Here is a 25405-nt window from a genome sequence, read left to right on the forward strand (position 1 = left end):
ACGTGCATTAGGAAAAACAACTCTAAATTTAGCACCCTAAATTACAGCAAGGAAAGTCCTCACACCACTATTCACAAGTCTCAGTTCAAGCAATTTATTTTTGGCAAGCCAAATCACAGCTGTCAACACTGGTTTTTTCCCACCCCAAAATTACATAAATTATTCTGAAAAAAAAATACAGACATCTTCAACTTGGAGGAAATTAAGTTACAAATGCCGTGTGTCATTATAGATACTTAAAAAAAAAAAAAGTCACACGGAAGGGGTTTAAAAAAAAAAAGGCAAACAAACAAACCCTGGAAGATGCAGCAGAGCCCCCTTGCTCCCGAAATAAAACTCCTGGTGGCTGTAACAGCAGCGGCAGTGCTACTCCCGACAGAAGTTTTCAGCTGTCACTTCTAACAGCTGAGCGCTTCCTAGGAGAGAAGCGACAGGCCGAGAAGAGAGGTGGTTGTGGGAGGTCTGAAGATTTAATACTTGAAATCTTACACTCCGAGGGAAACCCTTCCGCGCTTCACCTGCACTTACGGGACATTTAGCACCCCCTCCCCCAAACACACGCTCACACCACCCGTGCCCTGCCACACTCAAGTTCAACAGCTCCAGAAATCGACCACGCGCCCTTTTCTCCACCTCTCTACAGACAGATTGCTGGGGGCTCCGCTGATCTAGGGATAAGGGCGCGACCTGCACCTGCGAGCCCCGCAGAGGCCTCATACCTAGGGCCAGGTCCTCCCCGCCAGGTCCCCAGCGCGGCCGCGCGGCGCCTCAGCTAGTCCAGGAGACTACTCGCGCCCCCCAGGGTCTCCGTGCTCTAGGACACGCCAGGCTTCCTGGGCCCGCGCCGCCGCCCTGGCCCTGTCACCTCGGGCCCCCCGGGACCCCGGGCCTCACCCCCTCCTCCAGCTCATCCTCAGAGCCTGCGTCCTCTGGCTGGTCCAGGTCTATGTCAAACACTCCTGCCATGTCCTCAGCTTCCCTGTCTCGGAAGTCAGGCGCTGGGTAAAAGCCGTCCCGCCTCCGTCGTCGCCTCATGGGCCCGGACCCGCCGCAGCCACAGCCGCCGCTGCCGCCATCACCGGCTGCTTAGGCTTAGTGCGTCTGCGCCTAGGCCCCAGACTGGCTCTTCAAGTTCAGCGCTAGAGCATGCGCATAGAGTTCCATGAAGTCAAACTGTGGGCAGTGAACATGCGTAGAACTATCTCCAGGATCTAGGTACTGGCAGAAACATGCGCAAAACTCCACCCGAAGCCTCGCTGGGAGACTAAAGCATGCGCATTGTAAGCCAAAGAATTTGATGGACAATGAGCATGCGTAACATATCTGAAGTTGATAAATTGAAATCGAACATGCGTAATTAACCTTTCTGAATAGAAACGGCGGGGAATACAGCAAAATTCTTCGTTTAAGAAACATATGCTTTCGTTCTCTGTGGCTTTTTAGTTCCGGAAAGGAGCATGCGCATAGTGAGAGGGTTGATCCTCTGAAGTTTGAACTCGACGGAAACCGCGGCGGAGTGGAGGGCTGTCAGTGAGTGGCGGTAGCCCGGAGCTCCGCCGGTGGGAAAAGAGAGAATCTTGGCTTTGCCACTTACTAGTTTGGTGGCCTTGAGAAAGTCACACAACATTTCAGAGCACCAGTTTTTCTTATCGGTAATATGAGAATAATATTACTTACTCTGAAGATTTGAAATTATGGGTACATGAGCTGGCTCAGAACTCCTCCCACCCCCCCAGGCCCGCTCATTTCCAGTGTTGCATGGACTTGGTATTAGTCTTTACCAAAATTGTCTTCATTAAAAATAATGAAGATATAGCTGGGCTCGATGTTGCACCCTCTAATCCAGCGACTGGGGAGGCGAAGGCAGAAGGATCAAAAATTTAAGGCAGACCTTTGACAATATATCGAAATCCTATCTCAAAAAATAAAAAGGGGTGGGGATGTAGCTAGGTGGTTAGAGAGCCCCTGTGTTCAATTTCTAAATGATCTTTACTATATCATATGATCTTCTTTCTCCAAATTCCATTTTTGCTGTATTACTTGAGCTAAACACAAAGACTTTCTTTAAAGTGTTAATTATAGTTTCCAGGCCAGAAGGGTGGTTGGTGGAAAGAGATTAAGTTTTTATTTTACCAGAGAAAATTAACGTTAATTGAACTACGATTGTTGAGCCAGAGAAAAATAACGTTAATTGAACTACGATTGTTGAGCCAACTTCTAGTGTCCCTGTGTTGTGAAGTGTTTGTTACTAATTCCTTCAATTCGCATTTCTTTTGATTTGTTTGCTTTGTTTTATTTTAAATGCATACATAGGAAAAAAAGTGACTACAAATCAGATTTTTGAAACCATTAAGCTGTGTGTGAATGCATTTGGGAACAGAAAATCCCCAATCCTGAAACTAAGTAGAGAAGAGAAGAACTTTCCTGAATGAATGGCTCTTTAGACAATAGACCTATTTTGTTTCACATATAATACCATATACATATAGGCATTTTTAAAAATTACTTTTTATTGATTTACAGTTAATGCACATGGCATCTCACTTTTTCTTATTAATAATGTAGTGATTCTGTGTTTTTTCTGTTACAGGATGCTCACTTTTTTTGAAGAAACAGGACTAGTTCATGGCTCAGCATGTCAATAGTAACAGTGCAGCTTGGTCAGTGTGGCAACCAGATTGGTTTTGAAGTGTTTGATACTTTATTTAGTGACTCACATGATTTCCAAGGACTCTGCTCTAAAAAAGAAAATGAGGCATATCAAGCATCTTGCCAAGAAAGATTCTTCAGGGAGGAAGAAAATGGAGGTATGTGTAGTCCATAGTCCTTTTCTTTACTCTGACTTAAATTGCTTAATTTAAGGTGTTTGTACCTGGTCCCTTTCAGTTTCACTAGGGAATAACTATGATTTTGGCGCTTTGTTTCTGTGTTAGCAACCTTTGTCTCTCCAGGACATCTTTCCTCCAGCAGGTAAGTATGCTTAGACTTTATGAATCTGAAACCACCCAAATGGGTTGGAATGTAGTGCTGAGGTGAATAGTTTACCTAACATATGTGAGGCCTTGAGTTCAGTCCCCAACACCATAAAAAAATAAAAAATGAAATCAAACAAAACTTATCTCTTGACTATACCTTTCTTATTCCTTCTTATGTCTTAGCATTTCCAACCAAGATTTCCAAAGGAGAGTCATGCTTAACCAACTACAATCCTGCTTCTGCCCCACAACACACTGAAGCTGCTCAAAGAAGAGTTTCCAATGACTTCCTCATTACTGTTTTACTTTTCCTTCTTTCTTTTTTAAATTTTTATTAATTTATTTATTTTGGTACTGGAGATTGAACCCAGGGCCTTGAATATTCTAGGCAAATACTCCACCACTGAGCTACATTCTATGTAAATCTTATTTTTGAGACAGGGTCTTGCTAAGTGGCTGACACTGGCCTCAACCTTGCAATCTTCCTGCATCAGCCTCCTGAGTAGCTGGAACTGACAGTCCTGTACCACCACCACACCCAGCTGCATGATTTTCTTTTCTTCAATTAACTTTTCTACTGGATTTGATAACATTAACTACAAAACTGCCTCTTTGAAATTCCTCCTTCTTAGTCTCTGAACTCTTCTTATGAAGTAGTTTTTTTTTTTTCCCTCAGAATCTCCTCTTCTCCCACAGGTATATTTCTGAGTGATTTCAGTCACTATAATGTGCTATATTTTTTATACCACTGACTCTCAAACCTCTACCCCAGCCTCTCTTTCCAGCTGTAGATTGATTAGTGGACATCTCCTGTTGCATCTCCCATGTTAACCTCAAATGCAACATCTCCATACCCATGGCATTCATTATCTTGCCTTTAAAACTTACACTTACCAAAATCTGCTAATTTTGCCTCCCATATACCTCTGGAAGCTGTTCTGCTCTTCTCATCTCCACTGTCATTGACTTGGTTCTGGCTCTTTTCCTCTCTTGCCTAGAGTGTTTCAAGACACTCCTTCTAGGTTTCCTTGCCTAGAGTTTTGTTATCTATCTCATCTGTCCTCCACTCTGCTGTATTAAAAAAGACATCCAATTTTCCTCACCTGCTTGAAAATGCTAGGTGGTTTATCATTGTCTAAAAGATCAAATTCAAGCTTTGTAGCATTGCCTACAAGAATTTCCAAGATCTGATCCCTGTCTGCTTTCCATTCCTGTCCTTCACTTCTGCCCCCTCCTCCATCCTCTGCTTTAACAATTTTGAGCTGCCTCTTGCACCAGTGGTATTTTGTACCTCTGAATATGCTGCTCCTTTGGCATGGATTCATTGTGGGTCATATGGTGCACTCTGATTAAGTTGTTGTTGTGTTTCATCTCTCCCAGGAGTCCTTCTAGGATTGGTTTGATGTTGTCTTCATCTCTGTATTCCCAGTACAGTAGATAGCACATTATAAGCATTCAACAGGTATTGCAGACCTGACCAAAGTGGCTTTTTTTGTGTGTATGTAGTACTGGGGATAGAACCCTGGGCCACACATTCTAGGCAAACACTGTATTACTGAACCATATCCTTGCCCTTTCATTTTTCTTATTTTGAAACAGAGTCTAGCTAAGTTGCTTGGTCTATCCTCAAACCTGCAATCCTGCCTCAACCCCCTGAGTAGCTGGGATTATAGGCAGGTGCCACTACACCCAGCTAAAATGACCATTTTATCCCGTACTGATTCATCCCACTTAGCAGAACTCTGGGCTTAACGTCTACATTTATCTGTTGCTGCAGTATTTCTATGCATTTTGACAAATCTTTCTTTTCCCAATCTCTGATTTTTCCCCCCTCTGGACCTAAGGCAGGAGATGTAACTCAATGACCTAGAAGTTTATGCTTTTAAATTACCCAAATAAGACATATTTTTTCTGTTGATTTTTTTCCCCTGTCTAGTTCCAGTTGCCCGGGCTGTGCTTATTGACATGGAACCTAAGGTTATCAATCAAACTCTGACAAAGTCTTCTCAGTCTGGCCGATGGAAATATGGTCAGCATGCATGCTTCTGTCAAAAACAAGGTTCTGGAAACAACTGGGCATATGGGTAAGAATAATTCCTCATGATTTTTAGTTTGGTTACAGCTAATAGTTAGTTGATGGACCCTGTAGTTACAACTGCACAGTTAATATGTGGAGCACACAATCTTGAAATTGTTGTTTTAAAATTGAGAATTTGACTTCACTGAGAAGAAATTTTCATTCTCTCTCTGCCTCAGATACAAGTACGGATGAAACCAAAGATCTTTTATAGCAGGGTTTTCCATCATCACTGACCTGCTGCAAACTAACTTGTCAATGCAATATCCTTATTTGGCAGGAATATTAGTTCTAGAGAACACTACAAGGCAGTAGTTCCAAACTTTACTGCAGTTTACATTAGAATTTCCTGGGGGTCTTGGGAAAATCCTGCTATATAGGGCTCACTTCTAGAGATTATGGTTTCATTGGTTTTGGGTGAAGCTCAAGTATTGAGATGTTCAAAGCTCCCATAACTCCCAATGTGCAGCAGAGTTTGAGAACCATTGCTTTAGGCCTGTTGTTATATATATATAATATTATGTTCTACCATAAACTACCTGGTAATTGAAAGCTCTACCTCAATGAATGGCCTATAAATGAGAACTTTCAGGATCCTGTAAATGCACTCTGCTAATAGTCATAATCACCTGTTAAATGTATTTGACTAGTGTATTTTAGATTTTGTCCGTCAGGGACCTGAACCTTTCATGAGAGTTACTTCACTTTCAAAGCTTTGAAAAGACTTCTTTGTTCTGCATTGCATCTCTATTTAAATTGAAAAGTGTTTGTGTTTGTTTCTTTTGCTATTGCAGTTACTCTGTACATGGACCTAGGCATGAAGAATCTATCATGAACCTAATCCAGAAGGAAGTGGAGAAATGTGACTCCTTGAGTGGTTTTTTCATCATAATGAGTATAGCTGGGGGCACAGGATCTGGGCTGGGAGCCTTCATTACACAGGATTTACAAGATCAGTACTCAAACTCTTTAAGAATGAATCAGATTATATGGCCCTATGGAACTGGTGAGGTATGAACATAATTAATGGAAAAGTTTATGTTTTCTATTCTTTGTAATTAAAATGAATGTGAGTAAAAGATGGCTCTCACCCTTTCTTTGAAAATGTTAAGGGACTGGGGTGGTGGCTCAGTGGTAGAGCACTTGCCTACCATGTGTGAGGCACTGGGTTCAATTCTCAGCACCACATATAAATAGATAAAAAATAAAGGTCCATTGAGAACGAAAAAATATTAAAAAAAAAAAAAGAAAACATTAAGTTACAACATCATGAGTGATTAAACAATACGGTACTTTTATGAACAATTCCTGTAACTTTGCTTAAACATTTCCATACAATTGAGTGTTTCTTATTTTTGTAACTTCCAAAGATGAAGACTGGGGATATAGCTTAGTTGTAGAGCATGTGCTTAGCATGCACAAGGCTCTGGGTTCAGTCCCAAGCACTGAATGAACAAAATTCCAAAGATGACTGTGCTTCTTCTCTGAGAAACCCATTTATGAAATAATCCCTCTGGCTATTGTATATAAAGCAGGGGCCTTGATCACATGTTGGGGCCATTGCCAGCCTTCAAATATATATATATTTTTAATACCGGTGATTGAACTCAGGGATACTTGACTACTGAGCTATATCCCCAGCCCTAATTTGTATTTTATTAGAGACAGGGTCTCACTGAGTTGTTTAGCACCTCGCTAAATTGTTGAGGCTGGCTTTGAACTCGAGATCCTCCTGCCTCAGCCTCCCGAACTGCTGCATTTGTAGGTATGTGCCACCATGCCTAGCTCAAATAATTTCTTTCCATTGGGAGGAAATTTTCTATGCAGGCCAATTTCCTGTGATCAGCCTAGTAGTAAGATAAGTCATTCTAGGAAATGATGTAGGAAGGAGGCATAATAGTAGTAGCTCATATTTGTCATGCCCTTACTGTGTACAAGGCATGATTCTAAGTGCTTTACTCGCATTATATCATTAATCTTTAGAACTCTAGGATGCTAGTGTAATTATTTTATTTTTATTTTTTTTTAAAACTAAATCTGGGGCTGGGGATGTGGCTCAAGCGGTAGTGCGCTCGCCTGGCATGCGTGCGACCCGGGTTCGATCCTCAGCACCACATACCAACAAGGATGTTGTGTCCACCGAGAGCTAAAAAATAAATATTAAAAATTCTCTCTCTCTCTCTCTCTCTCTCCCCCCTCTCTCACTCTCTCTTAAAAAAATTAAAAAATAAATAAAAATAAATCTTTTTTTTTAAATACCTTTATTCTATTTATTCATTTGTATGTGGTTCTGAGGATTGAACCCAGGGCCTCACATGTGCTAGGCAAGCACTCTACCGCTGAGCTATAGCCCCAGCCCCGATTCTAGTGTAATTATTATCCCCATTTTTCAAATGAGAAAACTGAGGCATACGGACATTACAAACTTGCCCGAAGTCATGCAGCTAGAAAATCACAGAGCCAGGATGTGAACCTAGACTTGTTACCCTTTGAATCTCTGCTCTTAACTACTATTCTCTCCTGTCTTTCTTGTTTCTGACCTTTTCCTCCTCAGGTTATTGTTCAGAACTACAACTCCATTATGACTCTTTCTCACCTGTACCGATCTTCAGATGCCCTCCTTGTTCACGAGAACGATGCTGTCCATAAGATCTGTGCAAAGCTCTTGAATATCAAGCAGATATCCTTTAGTGATATAAATCAAGTCCTTGCACATCAGCTGGGAAGTGTGTTTCAGCCTACTTATTCTGAAGAAGGCGCTTTTCACTACAGAAGAAACCCACTAGGTATTTATCCCTCTGTGTGCTATTTGTATGAAAGACTCCTACTCTGAAACCCTCAAAGTTATTTTTTTACTGTCTCCTCTCCTCCACCTGAAGATACACTCAAATCTCCCTCATCTCAAAAACCTTCTCTCAGGCCTGCTTTTATCTCTGAACTGCTGTACTGAAATTCTCGAGAAGTTGCTAAATTTCTCAAGAGTGGTAGATACTATACACTAACTGAATCATTCAAGATCCTTTCTTCTTTTTCTTCTTTCTTTTTTTTTTTTTGTTATTGTTTTGGGAGGTGGTTCTGGGAATCAAACCCAGGGCCTTGTGCGTGCAAGACAAACACTCTATTCCTATTTATATTTTATTTTCAAGACATGGTCTCACTATGTTTCTGAGGCTGGCCTTGAACTTGTGATCCCCCTGCTGCATGGGCCTCCCGAGTAACTGGAATTATGGGCATGCACCACCTCACCTAGCTGTGTATTCTTTATATAGTCTGGATATAAGTCCCTTATCTAATATATTGATTTGCAAACATTTTCTTTCATTCTTGGGTTTTCTTTGGGTTTCTAGATGATATATTTCCCTTTTTAATTTCTTGCCACTGGCCTTCTCTCTTTCTGTCTCTTGTACCACTATAGCTGCCTATTCCCCCAATTCAGCAGACCTGTTTAGCCTGAGTTTCTGGCAGCATTTTATACTTGACAGCTCCCTTCTTGACCTTCCTTCCTGCACCTGTCAGCTTGAGGACTTCACTCTCTTTCTTCTTCTTCCTTCCTAATTACTCTTGTATTTTCTGACCATTTTTACATTTCCCACCATTCTTTCTTCTTCAGTTCTTCTTCAAGTGGTACCTTATCAATTCAGATCATCTAAATGTAATTGTCTCTGTTATCTCTACCTCCATTTCTTTTTTTTTTTTTGAGAGAGAGAGAGAGAATTTTAATATTTATTTTTTAGTTTTCGACGGACACAACATCTTTGTTTGTATGTGGTGCTGAGGATCGAACCCAGGCCGCACACATGCCAGGCGAGCACGCTACCGCTTGAGCCACATCCCCAGCCCTACCTCCATTTCTGATCTCTCCAAAAGTTGTATGTCCCAGTTTTCTTTCCTCTCTTTCTTTTCTTTATTTGAGCTGCAGATGAAACCCAAGGCCTCACACTGAGCTGTATTCTTGCCAGTCCCAGTTTTTTACTTGCCTTCTGCTTCTTAAAATTTAGCATGTGTATTTTCTTTTTTAAAATTTTCTTTTCCTTTTTTGTTTTGAGACTATCTTGTCCCATGTTGTTGAGGCTGACCTTGAACTCCTGGTCTTAAGTTTTCATCTTGCCTCAGCCTCCGGAGTAGCTGGGACCACAGGCATGGGCCACTGAGTCGCGCTAAAATCAGGACTTTTAAAAAACTTTTTTATTTGTTCTTTTTAGTTACACATGAAAGTAGACTGTACTTTGACATATTTTATACATAAATTATAAAATGAATTTTATATGAGATTAATTTTATTTATATATATATATATATATATATATAGAGAGAGAGAGAGAGAGAGAGAGAGAGTGTGTGTGTGTGTGTGTGTGTGTGTGTGTGTGTGTGTGTGTACATCTTCCCATTCTGGTTGTACATCATGTGGAATTACATTGATCATGTAAATATGACCAATTACATTGGTCATATATGAACATAGGAAAGTACTGTCTATAAAGTAAGAATTTTTGTTTAGTTTGTTTACCACTCTGTCTCAGTGCTTGAACAGTTTGTGGCGAATAGTAAACACTCAAGAAAATACTTGTTGGGTAGGGAGTATATGTATCTGAAGTTCATAAGTAGCATGGACCTAAGTCATAAATTGGTGTTATGTTTGAGGATTAAGAACTCAAGGGGGGCCCAATCTGCCATGTGGTCTGATTTTCTTCAGTTGTGCTCTGACTGAGAATGTGAGGAGAGGGACTGATCCAAGACTGGGAGTTTGCCAGAAAGAAGAAGTCTGATGATTTGAGAAGGGAAGAGGTTGGTGGATTAGGCTCTCAGTGAGGTCCAAAAATGGGTAAGGTGACAGCAGTTGAACAAGAAAGCTGGAGAGGAGGACTGGGGATGTGGCTCAGTGCAGGAGTGATTGCCTTGTAAGTAGAAGGCTCTGGGCTTAATTCCCAGGACTGCCAAAGAAAAAAAATCCATGTGTTATTTGGTGACTGTGTTACTTTTTTTTTTTTTAGTTGTAGATGGACATATTATCTTTATTTTTATTTATTTATTTAAATATTTATTTTTTAATTGTAGTTAAACACAATACCTTTATTTTATTTCTTTTTACGTGGTGGTGAGGATCGAACCCAGGGCCCCGCACGTGCTAGGCAAGCACTCTACCGCTGAGCCACAATTCCAGCTCTGTGTGTTACTTTTACCCTAGACTTTGACTCTAGGTGTTTTATAGAAAAAGATTCTTATGTTTAGAGGAAAGTCCACTAGTGTAAACCCATTTTTGCAGCATTTTGTAGATGTTTGTGTCAAAAATTTTCTTTCACTAGGACATAGGACATGAGTATTCACTCAAAATGTCATAAAATTTACATTTTATATTATAGCAATACATTCTTCTCTCTCTGCTATAGGTATTTTCTATAAATAAATAAAACAACTGTCAATGTAAAACAAATTAGCCTTTCTCCTTAATTCAATTTCATTACAAATATAAGTTTGTAAAAATAGGCACATTTCTGTCTCAAGGAATTTATTCATTTTGTCTTCTTTCCAAGTAGGGTTTCATGTTAGCAGGTATTTTCTTTCTCTTTTCTTTTCTTTCTTTTTTTTTTTTTTTAATTTTTTTTAATTCCAGTGCTGGGGATCAAACTCCAGCACACCTCTACTCCCCCACCCACCCACAGCCACTCATATTTGTTTCCTTCCTTTCTCTCCAAACAGTTGAGCACGGCTCTAACACTGAGCTACATCCCTAGCCTGCCTGATTTTGGGAGGTGGCAGGGATGGGAGATACTGGGGATTGAACTCAGGGGCACTTAACCACTGAGCCAGACCTCCAGCCCTATTTTGTATTTTATTTAGAGACAGGTTCTCACTCAGTTGCTTAGTACCTCGCTTTTGCTGAGGCTGGCTTTGAACTCACAATCCTCCTGCCTCAGCATCCTGAGTTGCTGGGATTACAGGCATGTGCCACTGCACCCTGCACCTGCCTAATTTTGATTATCATTTAACCAGATAAATAGAAGAACTAGAGGGATGGGGTTGTGGCTCAGTGGTGGAGCGCTTGCCTAGCACATGTGAGGCAATGGGTTCAATCCTCAGCACCACATAAAAATAAAGAAATAAAGGTATCATGTTCATCTACAACTAAAATTTTTTTTTTTAATTTTAAATCTTGAAAATTTTCTAACAAAATATTTAGTGAACACAGAAAGACAAGAAAAGTATATTAGCCCTCATGCTTTCTTTGTTTTCCTGGGATCTAGCTAAATATTCATTCACATTTTTCAGTTACTTGGCTTCTGAATTCTTGTTTCCTTTTTGGCAAACTGTATTTTCTCACCTGTGCTAAAATGGATGCCAAAATGAACCAGAGATGTGGTCTGTATTAGACATTTTCTCTGAATTTTTATTATTTTAAAGTTTAACCAATTCTGGCCTTTAAGAAAGCATTTGACCCAGAAAAACAAATCATGATTGTATATAGGTCAATGTCAACAGTCTAGAATTTAAAAAAATTTACTTCAAATCTTTTTTTTTAATTTTTTCTTTATAGGAGACTTAATGGAGGATTTAGTTCCCCATCCTGAATTCAAGATGCTGGGTATTCGTAACATTCCTCAAATGTCTGAGAATTCACTGGCATATAGCACGTTTACTTGGATTGGCCTCCTCAAACATTTGAGACAGATGCTCATTTCTAATGCGAAAATGGAAGAAGGTAAAGGGTTTTTTAAAATACACAGTCCACAAGCTAAGAAAAGTGCCTGTCCTAGAGCTCTGAGTATAAACTGGGCTGGGCCAGTTGATATAAACATTCCTTCATCTTGCCAGGGAGGCTACTGCAGAAACTCACCAGGACATCACAGGAAGGCTGCTGCTGCTTTTTCATTTCTTTCCCACCTCCCAGCTCTGTCCTCCTGTGCTGGGGACTAACCCCAAGGCGTGGTGCATGCTAGGCATGTGCTCTCCACTAAGCTCCATACCCAGACCCACATGAAGTCTTCTTTTTCTTCTTTTTTTGAGACAGGGTCTCGCTAAGTTGCAGAAACTGGCATGAGCCACCAAGGCCTACAAGAAAATTTAATCATTTCACCGTTTTGACATTACCAAAGAACATTTCGGATGAGTGCCATATGTTTTTTTCAAATTTTTATTTTCTTTTAATTAAAGCAATATATGAATATAGTTTTCTTTTTTTTTTTTTAACTATTTTTTAGTTGTAGCCAGACAGAATACCTTTATTTTATTTATTTATTTATTTTTATGTGGTGCTGAGGATTGAACCCAGGGTCTCACATGTGGCAGGCAAGTAGAGTGTTCTACCACTGAACAACAACCTCAGCCTTGAATATAGTTTTCAAATCAAGTAGTTAAAACTCATTTAAGGACTAGAAGGTAGTTTAGTGGTAGAATGCGTGCTTTGTATACATGCACGCACGCACAAGGTCCTGGATACCCCAATACCACAAACAAACAAAAAAATCATTTTTTTAAGAGTTTGTGCACTTAAGCTGGGTGCACTGGCACATGCATGTAACCCCAGTGACTCAGGAAGCTGAGGCAGGAGGATTGTAAAGTTCAAGGCCAGCCTCCACAATTTAGTGAGACCCTGTTACAAAATAAAAAATAAAAACGGGGGCTGGGGATGTGGCTCAAGTGGTAGTGCGCTCGCCTGGCATGCGTGCGGCCCGGGTTCGATCCTCAGCACCACATACCAACAAAGATGTTGTGTCTGCCAAGAACTAAAAAAAATAAATATTAAAAATTCTCTCTCTCTCTCTCTCTCCTCTCTCACTCTCTCTTTAAAAAAAAATAAATAAATAAAATAAAAAGGGCTGGGGACATAGCTCAATGGTTAAAGTGTCCCTGGTGCAAATTCTAACACCAGGAAAAATAAACAAACAAAAAAATCACAACTAAACATATACCTACAGGTATACATTGCAGTGTATGTAAATTACATATCAATTTTTTAAAGTGAAGTAATTTTTCAGTATGAATTTATAATATCAAGAACAGTAGTCCCCTGTCCTACAACTGCTCCTTGCTCAGATGAAACTACTTTGTCTTTAGCTGTTTCTTCTGAAATCTGTTCCCAGATTTTTTAAATATCTTGCTTCTACCCTTTTTTGTCTTATTTTCTTGTTTTAGATATTCACCATTGTCTTCCTAACATTTTTTTTTAATTTATTTTTTTTTAGTTTTCAGGGGACAACATCTTTATTTGTATGTGGTGCTGAGGATCGAACCCGGGCCGCACGCATGCCAGGCAAGCGCGCTACCTGCTTGAGCCACATCCCCAGCCCATCTTCCTAACATTTCATGTAGAATTTATTTTTTCCTTTTAGAGTTGTTAATAATTTTATTTATTTGGTCAGTATTCACTGTACTTATCACCATCTACCTGACACTTTTCCATAAAAATGATTCCCTTCTTGGGCTGGGGCTGGGGCTAAGTAGGAGAGCGCTTGCCAGGCACTGGGTTTGATCTCCAGCACCACATTAAAAAAAAGGGTAAATAAACAAAATAAAGGTATTGTGTCCATCTACAAAAAAATGAATCCTTCTCAACATGTTTAAGCCCTCAGGGAACAGTTTACTTTCACTGTCTGCTTGGGGATGTGTCTCTGGAAAGCCCTCCTCCTCTTTCAGTTGGGATTGGTTGCTCTACAGGCTTGATAAGCAGCCAGCAGGTGTCTCCATTTGCCTCATACTATATTATAGCCCCAGCTTATTGGATTTCAGATCCTCCTCTTTCTTGGTTTATTCCCTCATGTTGGTAGACCATACCCTCTAGGAGCTTCCTAAAAAAGAGTACTGGGAAGGTAAAGAATTTGAGGCTATAAATGTCATTATTCAGCCTTCCATTTGACCAGGCATAGGCTCTGAGGTTATGAATCATTTTCACTCAGTATTTTGGAGACAAAGGGGTTTTTGTTTGTTTTTGGTACTGGGGATGAACTCAGGGGTGCTTTGCCACTGAGCTACATATCCAGCACTTTTAGTTTTTTTGAGACAGGTTCTCCCTAAATTCCTGAGGGCCTCACTTAGTTGCTGAGGATGGCCTCAAATTTGTAATCCTCCTGCTTCAGCCTCCTGAGTTACTGAGATTACAGGCCTGCACTACCACATCCAACTTAATCCTTTTTTTTTCTGTACTAGGATTGAACCTAGGAACACTTAACCACTGAGCCACATCCCCAGACCCCCCTGCTTTTTTTTTTTTTTTTTTGGTATTTTATTTAGAGATAGGGTCTCACTGAGTTGCTTAGGGCCTCACTAAATTGCTAAGGCTGGCTTTGAACTCACAGTCTTCCTGTCTCAGCCTCTGGAGCCGTTGGGATTACAGGCATGCACCATGGCACCCAGCTTCAAGTCAATTTTGATACACCAAGAGAGGTACTATATGAACAAGACTAATGAATGCAATCAAGAACCTGTATAGTACTCCCAGCAGCCCAGGAGGCTGAGGAAGCAGGATCACAAGGTCAAAGCCATCCTCAGCAACTTAGCAAGGCCCTAAGCAACTCAGTGAGACTCTGTCTCTAAATAAAATACAAATAAAGGGGGGGACTTGGGCGGGCTGGGGTTGTGGCTCAGTGGTAGAGTGCCTGCCTAGCATGTGTGAGGCACTGGTTTCAATTCTCAGCACTGCATATAAATAAATGAATAAAATAAAGGTCCATCAACAACTAAAAATATAATTTTTTTAAAAAATGTATGGGGATGTGGCTCAATGGTTAAGCGCCCTAGGTTCATCTGTGTAGTACTGTACATAGTGGCACATGATTGTCATCTCAGAGCCTTGGGAGGCTTAGGCAAGTAGATCCCAAGTTTGAGTCTAGCCTTAGCAATTTAGAGAGACCCTATTTTAAAATACAAAATAGGAAGTAGTGGGAGCTGGCTCAGTGGTAAAGTGTGCCTGAGTTGAATCCCCAGTACCTGGAGAAGAAGAAACCAGGAATCTGTGCAGTGAGAAGTTGTAGTGGTGCTCACCTGTAATCCCAGCTGTTCAGGAGGTTGAGGCAAAAGGATGGTAAGTTCAAGGCCAAGCTCAGCAACTCAGCAAGGCCCTGTCTCAAAATTTTTTAAAAATTTAAAAGAGTAAAAAAGAACTGGGATGTAACTTTGTGAAAGAAGTATTACAAAAAAATAGAAAAAGAAAAAATCCCTGTCCTCAAGAGTCCTGCATTCTTCTGAGATGGATGAAGGACCTATACCGAGTAATTTCAGAATGTCTGGGACAGAGAGAACCGTCTAAAGGCTTTTAGAGAGTATAAGACAGGATTAGAAATCAAAATAATATGGGAGGGGCTGGGGCTGTAGCTCAGTGATAGAGCATGTGCTTAGCTGTGCATGCGGTCCTAGGTGTGAACCACTAAACCTGGCTGCCAGTCTCTTCAATACTGGTTCAGAAGAGCTTCCCCTTAGAGACCCCGTTTTTGGTAAGGTTCACAGCATGGCTGTGCCCGGAGTCACTGAGGCTAAGGCCTCTGCTTTAAACTTTTCAGAGCAGAAACCTAGGATAGAGGAAGGTACTCCTTCTGCTGCAAGAAGTAGGAAGGAGCAAGGACTATTACTGCTTCTCATATACATTTTTAACTAATCCTCTTGTTGGTCCACTTTTAGAAATGCCTAGCCTGCTTCTAGGACCCCAACAGTGCATGGGCAGAAGTTCTGGCTTTCCTAGTTGCTTACATTCAGTAGCCAGTGGTTCATCTGCTGACCCTGCTTCCAAAATCTTGTTGATGTTATCTTCTCTCTTCTTATTCTTTTTTTTCCCCTCTTATTTATGCATTTAAAGAAAGTCCCTATTGGGTCAGGGATGTTGCTTAGTGGTAGAGCACACGCCTAACATGTGGGAGGCCCTGTGTTTGATCTCTAGCACTGAAAACAAAATTAAAAGAAAAAAAAAAATATATATATATATATATATTCCATTTTGTGGAATTTGAAAAGAGAGGGGCAGTAAACTGGTATATGTTCAGTATTTCCTGTTTAACTAGAAATCACTATGTATTATTTTAGTAGCATATATTATATTGCAAAGTAAGATAACAGGTTTAAATACTATGAAAGTGGATTTTCTCTACATTTGCTTGTATTAGCATATAGATTTTTAGATTATAGTGCCAGAAGTTTGAAGATAAATAAAAAGTCCACATCTTAAAGTAGCACTTCCCGAAGTTTTTGGCCACAATACTTGTTTTTCTAGCAATACCTGTTAGTATCTCAAGGAACACAATGTTCCTTAGGGTAGTTTGAGACATTCTGCTCCAAGCTGTCTTAAGTCAATAAACCACAGTTTGCTTAGTCATTTTCCCATGTGGGACTTTAGGGTGTCAACAGTTTTTCACAATTATAGATAGAGTTTGAACATATAAATGTGTTTTTTGTTATTGTTTTGTGGTTGTGGGATTGAACCCAAGGCCTCACACATGCTAAGTAAGTACTCTACTACTGAGCTACACTCCTGGCCCCTGAATCTTTTCTTTTTTTAAATATATGAATATGTATATGAATAAATATATTTATGGCACAGGTCAGGTTGTAGGATCTAGTTTTATAACTGTTCCTATGTTATCAGATTCCTCTAAAGATTGGCCTTTTTTTTTTTTTAATTGCTACTGGGGATTGGACCTAAAACCCAGGGACACTTTAGCACAGAGCTATATCTCCAGCCCTTTTTACTTTCTATTTTGAGACTGGCGTCTCATAAGTTACTGAGGGTCGCCCTAAATGGCTAAGGCTGGCCTCCAACTTGTGATCCTCCTGCCTCAGCCTCAGAAGTCTCTGGAATTACAGGCATATACCACCATGCCTGATTTTCAATGATGAATATTTCAGCCTTTTTTTTTTTTTTTAGGACTCAGCAGTTTGAATAATTCAACCAGATGAGAATTTTTAAATTCTAAAGGAAAAACACAAAGCTAGGCTCTGTGGCACATGCCTGAAATTCTAGCAGCTCAGGAGACTGAGACAGGAGGATTGCAAGTTCAAAGTCAGCCTCAGCAAAAGCAAGGGACTAAGCAACTCAGTGAGATCCTGTCTCTAAATAAAATACAAAACAGGGCTGGGGAGGTGGCTCAGTGATTAAGTTTCCCTGAGTTAAATTTCTGGTACCAAAAAAAAAAAAAGAAAAGAAAGAAAGAAAAAAATCAACTTTTACATAGCTAATAAAAATTTATGTAAAATATATATATCACAAGACATTTTTTCCCCTTCTTGCGGTAGGGATTGATTGGCAGGTACGACCTCCCATATCCGGACTTCCAGCTATTGGGAAAATGAGTCTCAAGAAGGAGCTGCATTTTAACACTTCCATTGCTAATTTGGTCATCCTTCGTGGGAAAGAGGTACAAAATGCAGATCTCGGTAAGCAGAAGTTAAGGTGAAAATTAAGGTGTACAATTCACATCCTGCAAGTGGTTGAAAAAGAAGTCCCACTGGGTATGCATGCCTGTAATCCCAGCAACTCAGGAAGCTGAGGCAGGAGGATTCCAAGTTGGAGGCCAGTGTCACTGTCTCAAAAAATAAAAAGTTGGGGATGTGAATCAGTGGTAAAGTACCCCAGGTACCAACAAGAAAAAAAAAACAATCCCACTTGTATATTTATTCTTAGAGAAAGACACATACGGTAAAAACTATGGAAAAAAAGAAAAAAAAATGGAGGGGAAAAATAATAAAAAAAATGAAAAAAATCTCCAATAAAAATATGGAGGGCTGGGGTTATATTTCAGTGGTTGAGTGCTTGCCTCACATGTGTGAGGCACTGGGTTCAATTCTCAGCACTACATACAAAAATAAATAAATAAAACAAAGATATTGTATCCATCTACAACTAAAAAAAAAAGTTGAAAAAATATGGAAAAAGAAAAGAAAGTAATAACTGTGTTTTAACATCAAACTGGAACTGTTGTAACAGTTTGTATATTACTGGACACCAAAATAGAAGTGGTTAAAACAAGATAAAAGTTTAGTTCTTTTTTTTTTTTTTAGCTATTTTTTTTTTATTGATTGTTCACAACATTACAGAGCCCATGATATATCATCTTTCAGTTTAATTCTTTTCTTCCAAACACCTGGTTGTTCTGCCGTCCTTCCCTTGGGGCTCCACATGCATAGTCATGACACCTGCCAGAGCTTTGGCCATCAGATAACATAGGAATGGGCTGGCAGAGTAACTCAGTGCCAGAGTGCTTGCCCAGCATGCATGAAGACCTGGATTCAATCCCCAGCACCATACACACACAAAATCACATAGGAATGAGCAAAAAAAGACATTCCTCCCCACTCTGAAAGTTGCACATCACCCTTCCATTTCTGTTTCATTGTCTGGGATTGAGTTATGTGCCACACCTAACTGTAAAGGTGGCTATGAGAAGAGTTAAAATTTGGGGGTCTCCAGCAATTCAGGAGGCTGAGGCAGGAGGATTGCAAGTTTGAAACTAAACTCTACAATTTAGCAAGGCCCTAAGTAATTTAGTGAGACCCTGTTTCAAATTTTTTAAAAAAGGACTGGGGATGTGGGTTCAGTCCCTAGTAGAAAAAAAGAGAGAGAAAGGGAGGGAAGGAGGGAGGGAGGAGAAGGAGAGAGGAAGTCAGGAAAAAGAAAAGAAAGAAAAATAAATTGAGAGGTTAAAGGACTGGGGGTGTACCTCTGTGGTTTAAGTATCTGCCTAGCATGTATAGGCACTGGGTTCAACCTGAGCACTGGGAAAAAAAACTGAGAGTCCTGCTACTAGGGAAGAAGGGGAAAATAGGAATCGTTGGACAATCAATGATCTCTATGACAAACTTTCTTTCCCCCAATACTGGGGATTGAACCCACGGGCACTTTACCACTGAGCTACATCCCTAGCCCTTTTATTTTGAGACAGGGTCTCACTAAGTTGCTGAACTTGAACTTGTGATCCTCCTGCCTTGGCCTCCTGAATCACTGGGATTATAAATGCATGCCACTGCCCAGCAAGGGTTTGACTAGCTCTTTGTTGCAGTTTTTTCTAGAAATTGAAAGAGCAGTACTCTTATTAGATTTTATCTGTGACTGATTTCTAGATTTATTTTATCCTTATAATAAAAACTGCAGCAGTGTCAAACCTGCTATTTCTTATTACATACAAAAAAAAAAAAAAAAACCCATGCAAGCTGGGTGTGATGGTGCATGCCTGTAGTCCCATGAGGCTGAGGTAAGATGATCACAGGCTCCCAGTGAGCCTCAGCAATTTAGCAAGACCCTGTCTCAATATAAAAATAAGAAGGCCTGAAGATGTTGTTCAGTGGTAAGGTGCCCCTGCGTTCAATTCCCAGTACTGCAAAAAAAGAAGAAAGAAAGGGAAGAAAACAATTTGTCCTTGTAATATTTGCTTTTTTTTTTTTCTTTTTTGGTACCAATGATTGAACCACTTAAGTGGTTATCCACTTAACCACTGAGCCACAGCCACGGCTCTTTTTATTTTTTTGAGCCAGGGTCTCACTAAATTGCTTAGGTCTTTTCTAACTTGCAATCCTTCCGCCTCAGAATCCTTAGCTGCTGGGATCACAGGTGTGCGCCACCACACCCAAATAATATTTGCCACTTAAACAAAGAACTCATAATATATAAAGGATCATTTCAAGTCAATTGGATGATATACCCACTTCATAGTCTTTGTGTTTTTTTTTTTGGTACCCGGGGGCACTTGACCACGGAGCCACATCCATAGCCTTTTTTTACATTTTATTTAGAGACAGGGTCTCACTGGGTTGCTTAGTGCCTAGCTGTTGCTGAGGCTGGCTTTGATTGTAAGCCTCTGCCTCAGCCTCCCAAACTGCTGGGATTACAGGCGTGCACCACTATACCCGGCAATAGTTTTCATTTTAGATTTTAAAAAAAAAATTTAAAACTATGCCTAAAATAATTTGATTTCTAAAAATTTAGCCATAGAAAATGACACAAATGCACAAGAGATGTTCAGTGTAACATTTTTTTACAAAATGGGAATTTTCTAAATGGCCAATACTAGGAAATTTCTAAAATGTTGGCATGTTCATCTAAGAAGCCTTTAAACATAAGTGATCCTTGATATGCAAACAAATTCACAACACATCAATGAAGAAAATACAGAATATGGATGCTCCTGTGTGTAAAACTGAGCACACAGGGGGGTCCACAAAAGGTTCATAGCCATTATCTCTGAGTGGGGACATTTCAGCTGTCCTGGTGAATTTCTTCTTCTTCTTCTTCTTTTTTTTTTTTTTTTTGGTGGTGCTGGGGATTGAACCCAGGGCCTTATGCATGTGAGATAAGCACTCTACCAACTGAACTATATCCCTAACTCTGTCCTGGTGATTTTTAAATTTTCTTTTTATTACTTTTCTGAATGGTGTGAATTATTACTACTTATTTTTGGAACAATGAATGTAGATCATTTATCCAAAAGCCATATAAAGCTACATTTATGAGGCAAAGTGGGGCTGGGGTATTAGCCCTATTAGTGGTAGAACACTTGCCTAGCATGTGCCAGGCCCCAGTTTAAATCCCTAGCACTGCAAAAAATGAATAAATAACCTCACCCCCCAGCAAATAATAGAGTAAAAAATTAATAAACAAAAGGAAATTTCTGATGAAATGGATGAGAAAAAATTTTTTTTAAGGGAAATTGCATGGAAATGGAGAGAGAGAATTTTAATATTTATTTTTTCTTAGTTCTCGGCGGACACAACATCTTTGTATGTGGTGCTGAGGATCAAACCCGGGCCACACGCATGCCAGGCGAGCGCGCTACCGCTTGAGCCACATCCCCAGCCCCGAGAAAATGTTTATTCGTTTATTTTTACAATTAATAATCTAGGCTGTAAAAAATAGCTTATGTCATTTTTTTTTTTTTTTTTTTTACTCTAGAGGGATTTAAAGATCCAGCTCTCTACACTTCCTGGTTACAGCCTGACATTGCCTTCAATGTGTGGAAAACCCAGCGAGCCTTTAACAGATATGAGAAGTCTGCAGCGCTCGTCAGCAATAGCCAGTTCTTAGTAAAGCCTCTTGATATGATTGTGGGCAAAGCGTGGAATATGTTTGCTTCAAAGTAAGTAAGAAAGAAATCTATAGACCTTCTCAAGTTAGGCACATAACAGTGTTAGAGCATGATCTGTGAAGGATCTGGAATAAACCCAGATGCTACTTTATGGGTGGGAAGCCCTGGGCATGTAACTTCTGTGGCTCATCTGCACTGTGGGTTTTAACTGAGAAACTCTGGTGAGGACTAAATGAGATAGTCATGTAAAACACCTGGAACACTGTCCCACTAGTAAATGCTCAATAATTGCTCTACACTATTATCATTATATTGATATTGTTATTGTTGACTAAATGGGTACTTTCTAAGCCAAATGAAATTAGAGTAGAAATGAAATTAAAGTAGAAATTCCACCATAAGGCAGGGATGATAAGATAGTTTTTAAATATAAGACCCTTGGGAGAGTAGCCGGGTGCAGTGCCACATGCCTATAATCCCAGTGGCTTGGGAGGCTAAGGCAGGAGGATCATTAGTTCAAAGCCAGCCTCAGCAATGGTGAGGTCTAAGAAACTCAGTGAGACCCTGTCTCTAAATAAAATACAAAAAAAAAGGGCTGGGGATGTGGCTCAGTGATCGAGTGCCCCAGAGTTCAATCCCTGGTACCCCAACCGCACCCCCTGCCCCCCAAAAAAGATACTCATGAGAGTAAAAGAGATTCAGATTTTCCTCAATAATGTATATGGGAAGTTCAACTCTGCTTGACACTAAAGAATGTTCTAGCAGGTTCTTGACCTCTACCAATTGACAATTACTTACTGTCAAAGTAAAATTCCTCAAATGACTGAACATATTCATATTCATGAGTTAGAAGTGGTCTATTTATTGTTTGTATATTGTTTGATTTCGTTTGCCTGATTAGCTAGGATTAGCTAGGATTGATTAGCCAGGATTCCCAAGGGCCTGGTCATCCTGCACGTGGCCATTCCATAAGCCCTCACTCTTCTGATGTGAACGTTCTGTCCTCTTCTGGCCTCATTCTTTCATTGACTCTTAATTAGAGGCAGCAGCCAGTATTATGTCAACTAATGTCTGCCCTTGATAGTCTTTTTCTGGACATGACTCTATCTTAGAATATTGAGGAGAGACTGAGAAGACACCCTAGTATAAGTTCAAATTAAATGTTCTCTTAAAAGCACTTTGGGAGGCTTCACTACAGTCCTAAAATCGGATTGATGTGTTTCTAACTTCAAGCCTTAAATGAAATTTCTCAGACACTTTTTAGAGTTCATATTGAACCTAGTCAGTCGTCTCCCATAGAGTGTGCTGGGTAGATGTCCAAACCTGAATATGCTTCTTTTTCCTTTGTGCCTCTCTCTCTCCCTCCCTGTCTTTCTCTTCTTTCTCTCTCTCTCCCCGATCCCCTCTTTGTACTGGGGATAAACCCAGGGGTGGTTAATCACTGAGTTACATTCCCAGCCCTTTTTATTTTTCAGTTTGAGACAGAGACTCACCAAGTTGCTGAGGGCCTCCCTAAATTGCTGTGGTTGGCCTTTGGCCTTGACTTTGCCATCCTGCTTCTGAGCAGCTGGGAGTACAGGTGTGTGTCAGGGCTCCCAGCCCTTGTGTGCCTCTTCTTCTCATTCTGTTGGACGGTAAAAGGTCAGAAACTTGACAAGGTGGAAGTTCACAAATCTTTGGAGTGAACAATCAAATATAAGATTTCTAAGAGATTCTGTGATTTTTGAATATTCATGAGGTAGAAGTGGTCTATTTATTGTTTGTATATTGTTTGATTTCGTTTGCCTGAAGTTTTTTATTTGTCAACTTCTTTTTTTTTTCACTAGAGCCTACGTTCATCAGTATACAAAATTTGGAATCGAAGAAGAGGACTTTTTGGACAGTTTCACGTTGTTAGAACAAGTTGTTTCGAGTTACTCTAACATCTGATTTTGAAAACCTTAGGAATGTTTGGACTGAAATATTTTCAATACTACAGTTTTTAAAGTTTGATCTATTAAACTAACAAGATAAAATGCTGATTCCATTCACATGTCATACCCACAGAAATGAAGAAAAAAATTTTTTTTTGGTAATAGGGATTGAACCCAGGGTGTTCTACCACTGAACTATATCCCCAGACCTTTTTCTTTCTTTTTTTGGACCTGTGGATTTAACCCAGGGGTACTTAACCACTGAGCTATATCCTCAGCTTTTTTAATTTTTTATTTTGAGACAAGTTGCTTAGGGCCTCACTAAGTTGCCCAGAGCTATCCTTGAACTTGGAATCCTCCTGCCTCAGCCTCTGGAGTTGCTGGGATTACGGGAGTGCATCATCATACCACAGAAAATTTTTAAATGGGGAATAACAAGTTCTCAATGAAATCATCTACTTAGTAATTCAAGTTCTCTATAGAGAACTTTTGTTTTGTTGAGACAGAGTCTTGCCATGTTGCCCACGCTGCTCTATGAGGCTGAACTACTAGGCCCATGGCATCCTGCTGCCTCAGCCTCCCAAGCAGCTAGGACTGCAGGCACATGCCATTGTGCCCAATTTAAAAGAACTTTGTAAACATTCTGCTGAGATGTTGGAACTCTGAAAGTATCTATGAAAAAGGAATATTCTATTGTCCTTCTTTACTCCAAAAAAGATTCAATAAACATGAGCTAAACATTTACAGCACAATTGTAAACTAAGAATTTACAGTTCTGAGCCAGGTATAGTGGTGCATGCCTGTAATCCCAGTGACTCGGGAGGGTGAGACAAGAAGATTGTAAGTTTGAGGCCAGACTTGGCAATTTAGGAAGACCCTCAGCAACTTAGTGATACCCTTAGTGATACCCTGTCTCAAAATAAAAAATAAAAAGGACTGGGGATAACTGGGTGCAATGGCACACACTTATAATCCCAGTGACTAGGGAGGCTGAGGCAGGAAGATCACAAGTTCAAAGCCAGCCTTAGCAATTTAGAGCTGGGGATGTGGCTCAGAGGGTAAGCACCCCTGGGTTCAATCCCCAGTAGCAAAAAAAAAAAAAAAAAGCAATTCTGTACTTACATTCATCTTTGAAATTAACGCTTTGAACCACAAGAGGGAGATGTTGTCATATTCTATAGTGTGATCCTCTCTTTTGAATATTTCATAACAGACTAAGATTTTTTTTCTACTTTAAGTAGCTATTTAAGAATAAATAGGCCAGGCTTGATGGTGCATGCCTGTAATCCCAGCGACTCTCGAGGCTGAGGCAGGAGGATCACAAATTGGAGGCGAGTCTCAGCAATTTAGAGAGACCTTGTCTCAAAAAGTAAAAAGGGTTGGGGATGTAGCTCAGTGGTAAAGTGGGCTTGTGTTAAATCCCCTGAGCCAAAAATAAATAAATTAATTAAAAAATTGAAAATAAATATCAGGATGAGTGGAGTGTGGTGGTGCAGGCCTGTAGTCCCAGTGCTCTGGAGGCTGAGGCAGAAGGAGCACTTGAGCCCATGACTTTAGACTAGCCTGGGCAACATAGTGAAATTCTGTCTCTTGGGGCTGGGGATGTGGCTCAAGCGGTAGTGCGCTCGCCTGGCATGCGTGCGGCCCGGGTTCGATCCTCAGCACCACATACCAACAAAGATGTTGTGTCTGCCAAGAACTAAAAAATAAATATTAAAAATTCTCTCTCTCAAAAAAAAAAATTCTCTCTCTCCTCTCTCACTCTCTCTTAAAAAAAAAAAAAAAAAAAAGAAATTCTGTCTCAAACTCCCAAATTTTGCAGGCACGGTGGTGCACGCCTCTAATCCCAGCAGTTTGGGAGGTTGATAGGAGGACTGAAGGTTCAAAGCCAGCCTCAACAATCTAGCAAGACCCTGAGCAACTTAGTGAGACCCTGTCTCAAAATAAAAAATATAAAAAAGGGCTGGGGATATGGCTCAGTGGTTAAGCACCCTTGGGTTCAATCCCTTGTACAATAAAATAAAATAAAAAAGTTAGGGTTAGGGATGTAGCTCGGTTATAAAGCACTTGCCCAATGTGCATGAGTCCCTAGGTTCAATCTGTACCAAAATAAATAAACGCCAAGGTTTTGGCAATAAATGTTTATCATGCTTGAATACAAAAATAAACAGTTGAATGTGTACTTTTCTTTTTCATACAGGGGTTTGAACTTTACCAATGAGTTACACCCCAACCTTATTTATTTATTTATTTTTTTGAGACAGGGTCCAGGGTGACCTCGAACTTGCAGTCCTCCTGTATCAACCTCTACATCTAGCTTGTTTGCTTTTCTTAAACTTTCTGGACATGAGACCATTGGGTCAGATTCTTTTTTTTTTTTTTAAGAGAGAGAGAGAGAGAGAATTTTTTTAATATTTATTTTTTAGTTTTCAGCGGACACAACAT

The 25405-nt window shown here is 40.1% G+C and overlaps 2 protein-coding genes across 10 annotated transcripts in view; one reads left to right on the forward strand and one right to left on the reverse strand.

The window, feature by feature from the left end:
* RPS6KB1 (ribosomal protein S6 kinase B1) overlaps window positions 1–1115 on the reverse strand; it is a 60333-nt gene extending 59218 nt beyond the window's left edge. For 4 of the 7 annotated variants that reach the window (XM_081270443.1, XM_081270445.1, XM_081270442.1 and 1 more), the window contains exon 1: window positions 895–1115. In XM_081270443.1, coding sequence (XP_081126569.1) covers window positions 895–1035 — 141 coding nt within the window. In that variant the 5' untranslated portion in view covers window positions 1036–1115. Of the gene's footprint in view, window positions 1–295; window positions 417–894 lie in introns of those variants that run through there. The other 3 variants (XM_081270439.1, XM_081270440.1, XM_081270446.1) reach the window with 3 other exon arrangements.
* A 179-nt stretch (window positions 1116–1294) lies between these two features.
* TUBD1 (tubulin delta 1) lies at window positions 1295–25152 on the forward strand. 3 transcript variants are annotated; one of them, XM_081270447.1, is made up of 9 exons: window positions 1295–1652; window positions 2591–2807; window positions 4912–5059; window positions 5847–6063; window positions 7607–7838; window positions 11585–11749; window positions 17266–17406; window positions 20915–21098; window positions 22874–25151. In XM_081270447.1, the coding sequence occupies exons 2-9, from the start codon at window positions 2636–2638 to the stop codon at window positions 22974–22976; spliced, it is 1362 nt and encodes a 453-aa protein (XP_081126573.1). In that variant the 5' UTR covers window positions 1295–1652; window positions 2591–2635; the 3' UTR covers window positions 22977–25151. The 3 variants fall into 3 exon arrangements, with proteins under 3 accessions (XP_081126573.1, XP_081126574.1, XP_081126575.1); XM_081270448.1 differs by lacking the exon at window positions 11585–11749 and having other exon boundaries at window positions 22874–25152; XM_081270449.1 differs by lacking the exon at window positions 1295–1652 and having other exon boundaries at window positions 2627–2807; window positions 22874–25152.
* Window positions 25153–25405: the final 253 nt, after the last annotated feature.

Source organism: Spermophilus citellus (assembly GCF_964194105.1).
Source record: "Spermophilus citellus genome assembly, chromosome: 17".
Taxonomy (NCBI): domain Eukaryota; kingdom Metazoa; phylum Chordata; class Mammalia; order Rodentia; family Sciuridae; genus Spermophilus; species Spermophilus citellus.

Bases quoted from the DNA above. Each gene is read 5' to 3' on its own strand.
- TUBD1 (XM_081270447.1), top strand. From the start codon at position 2,636: ATGTCAATAGTAACAGTGCAGCTTGGTCAGTGTGGCAACCAGATTGGT. The intron at 11,750-17,265 runs GTAAAGGGTTTT...TTCTTGCGGTAG, and splicing joins TAATGCGAAAATGGAAGAAG to GGATTGATTGGCAGGTACGA. The intron at 17,407-20,914 runs GTAAGCAGAAGT...TTTTTACTCTAG, and splicing joins GGTACAAAATGCAGATCTCG to AGGGATTTAAAGATCCAGCT.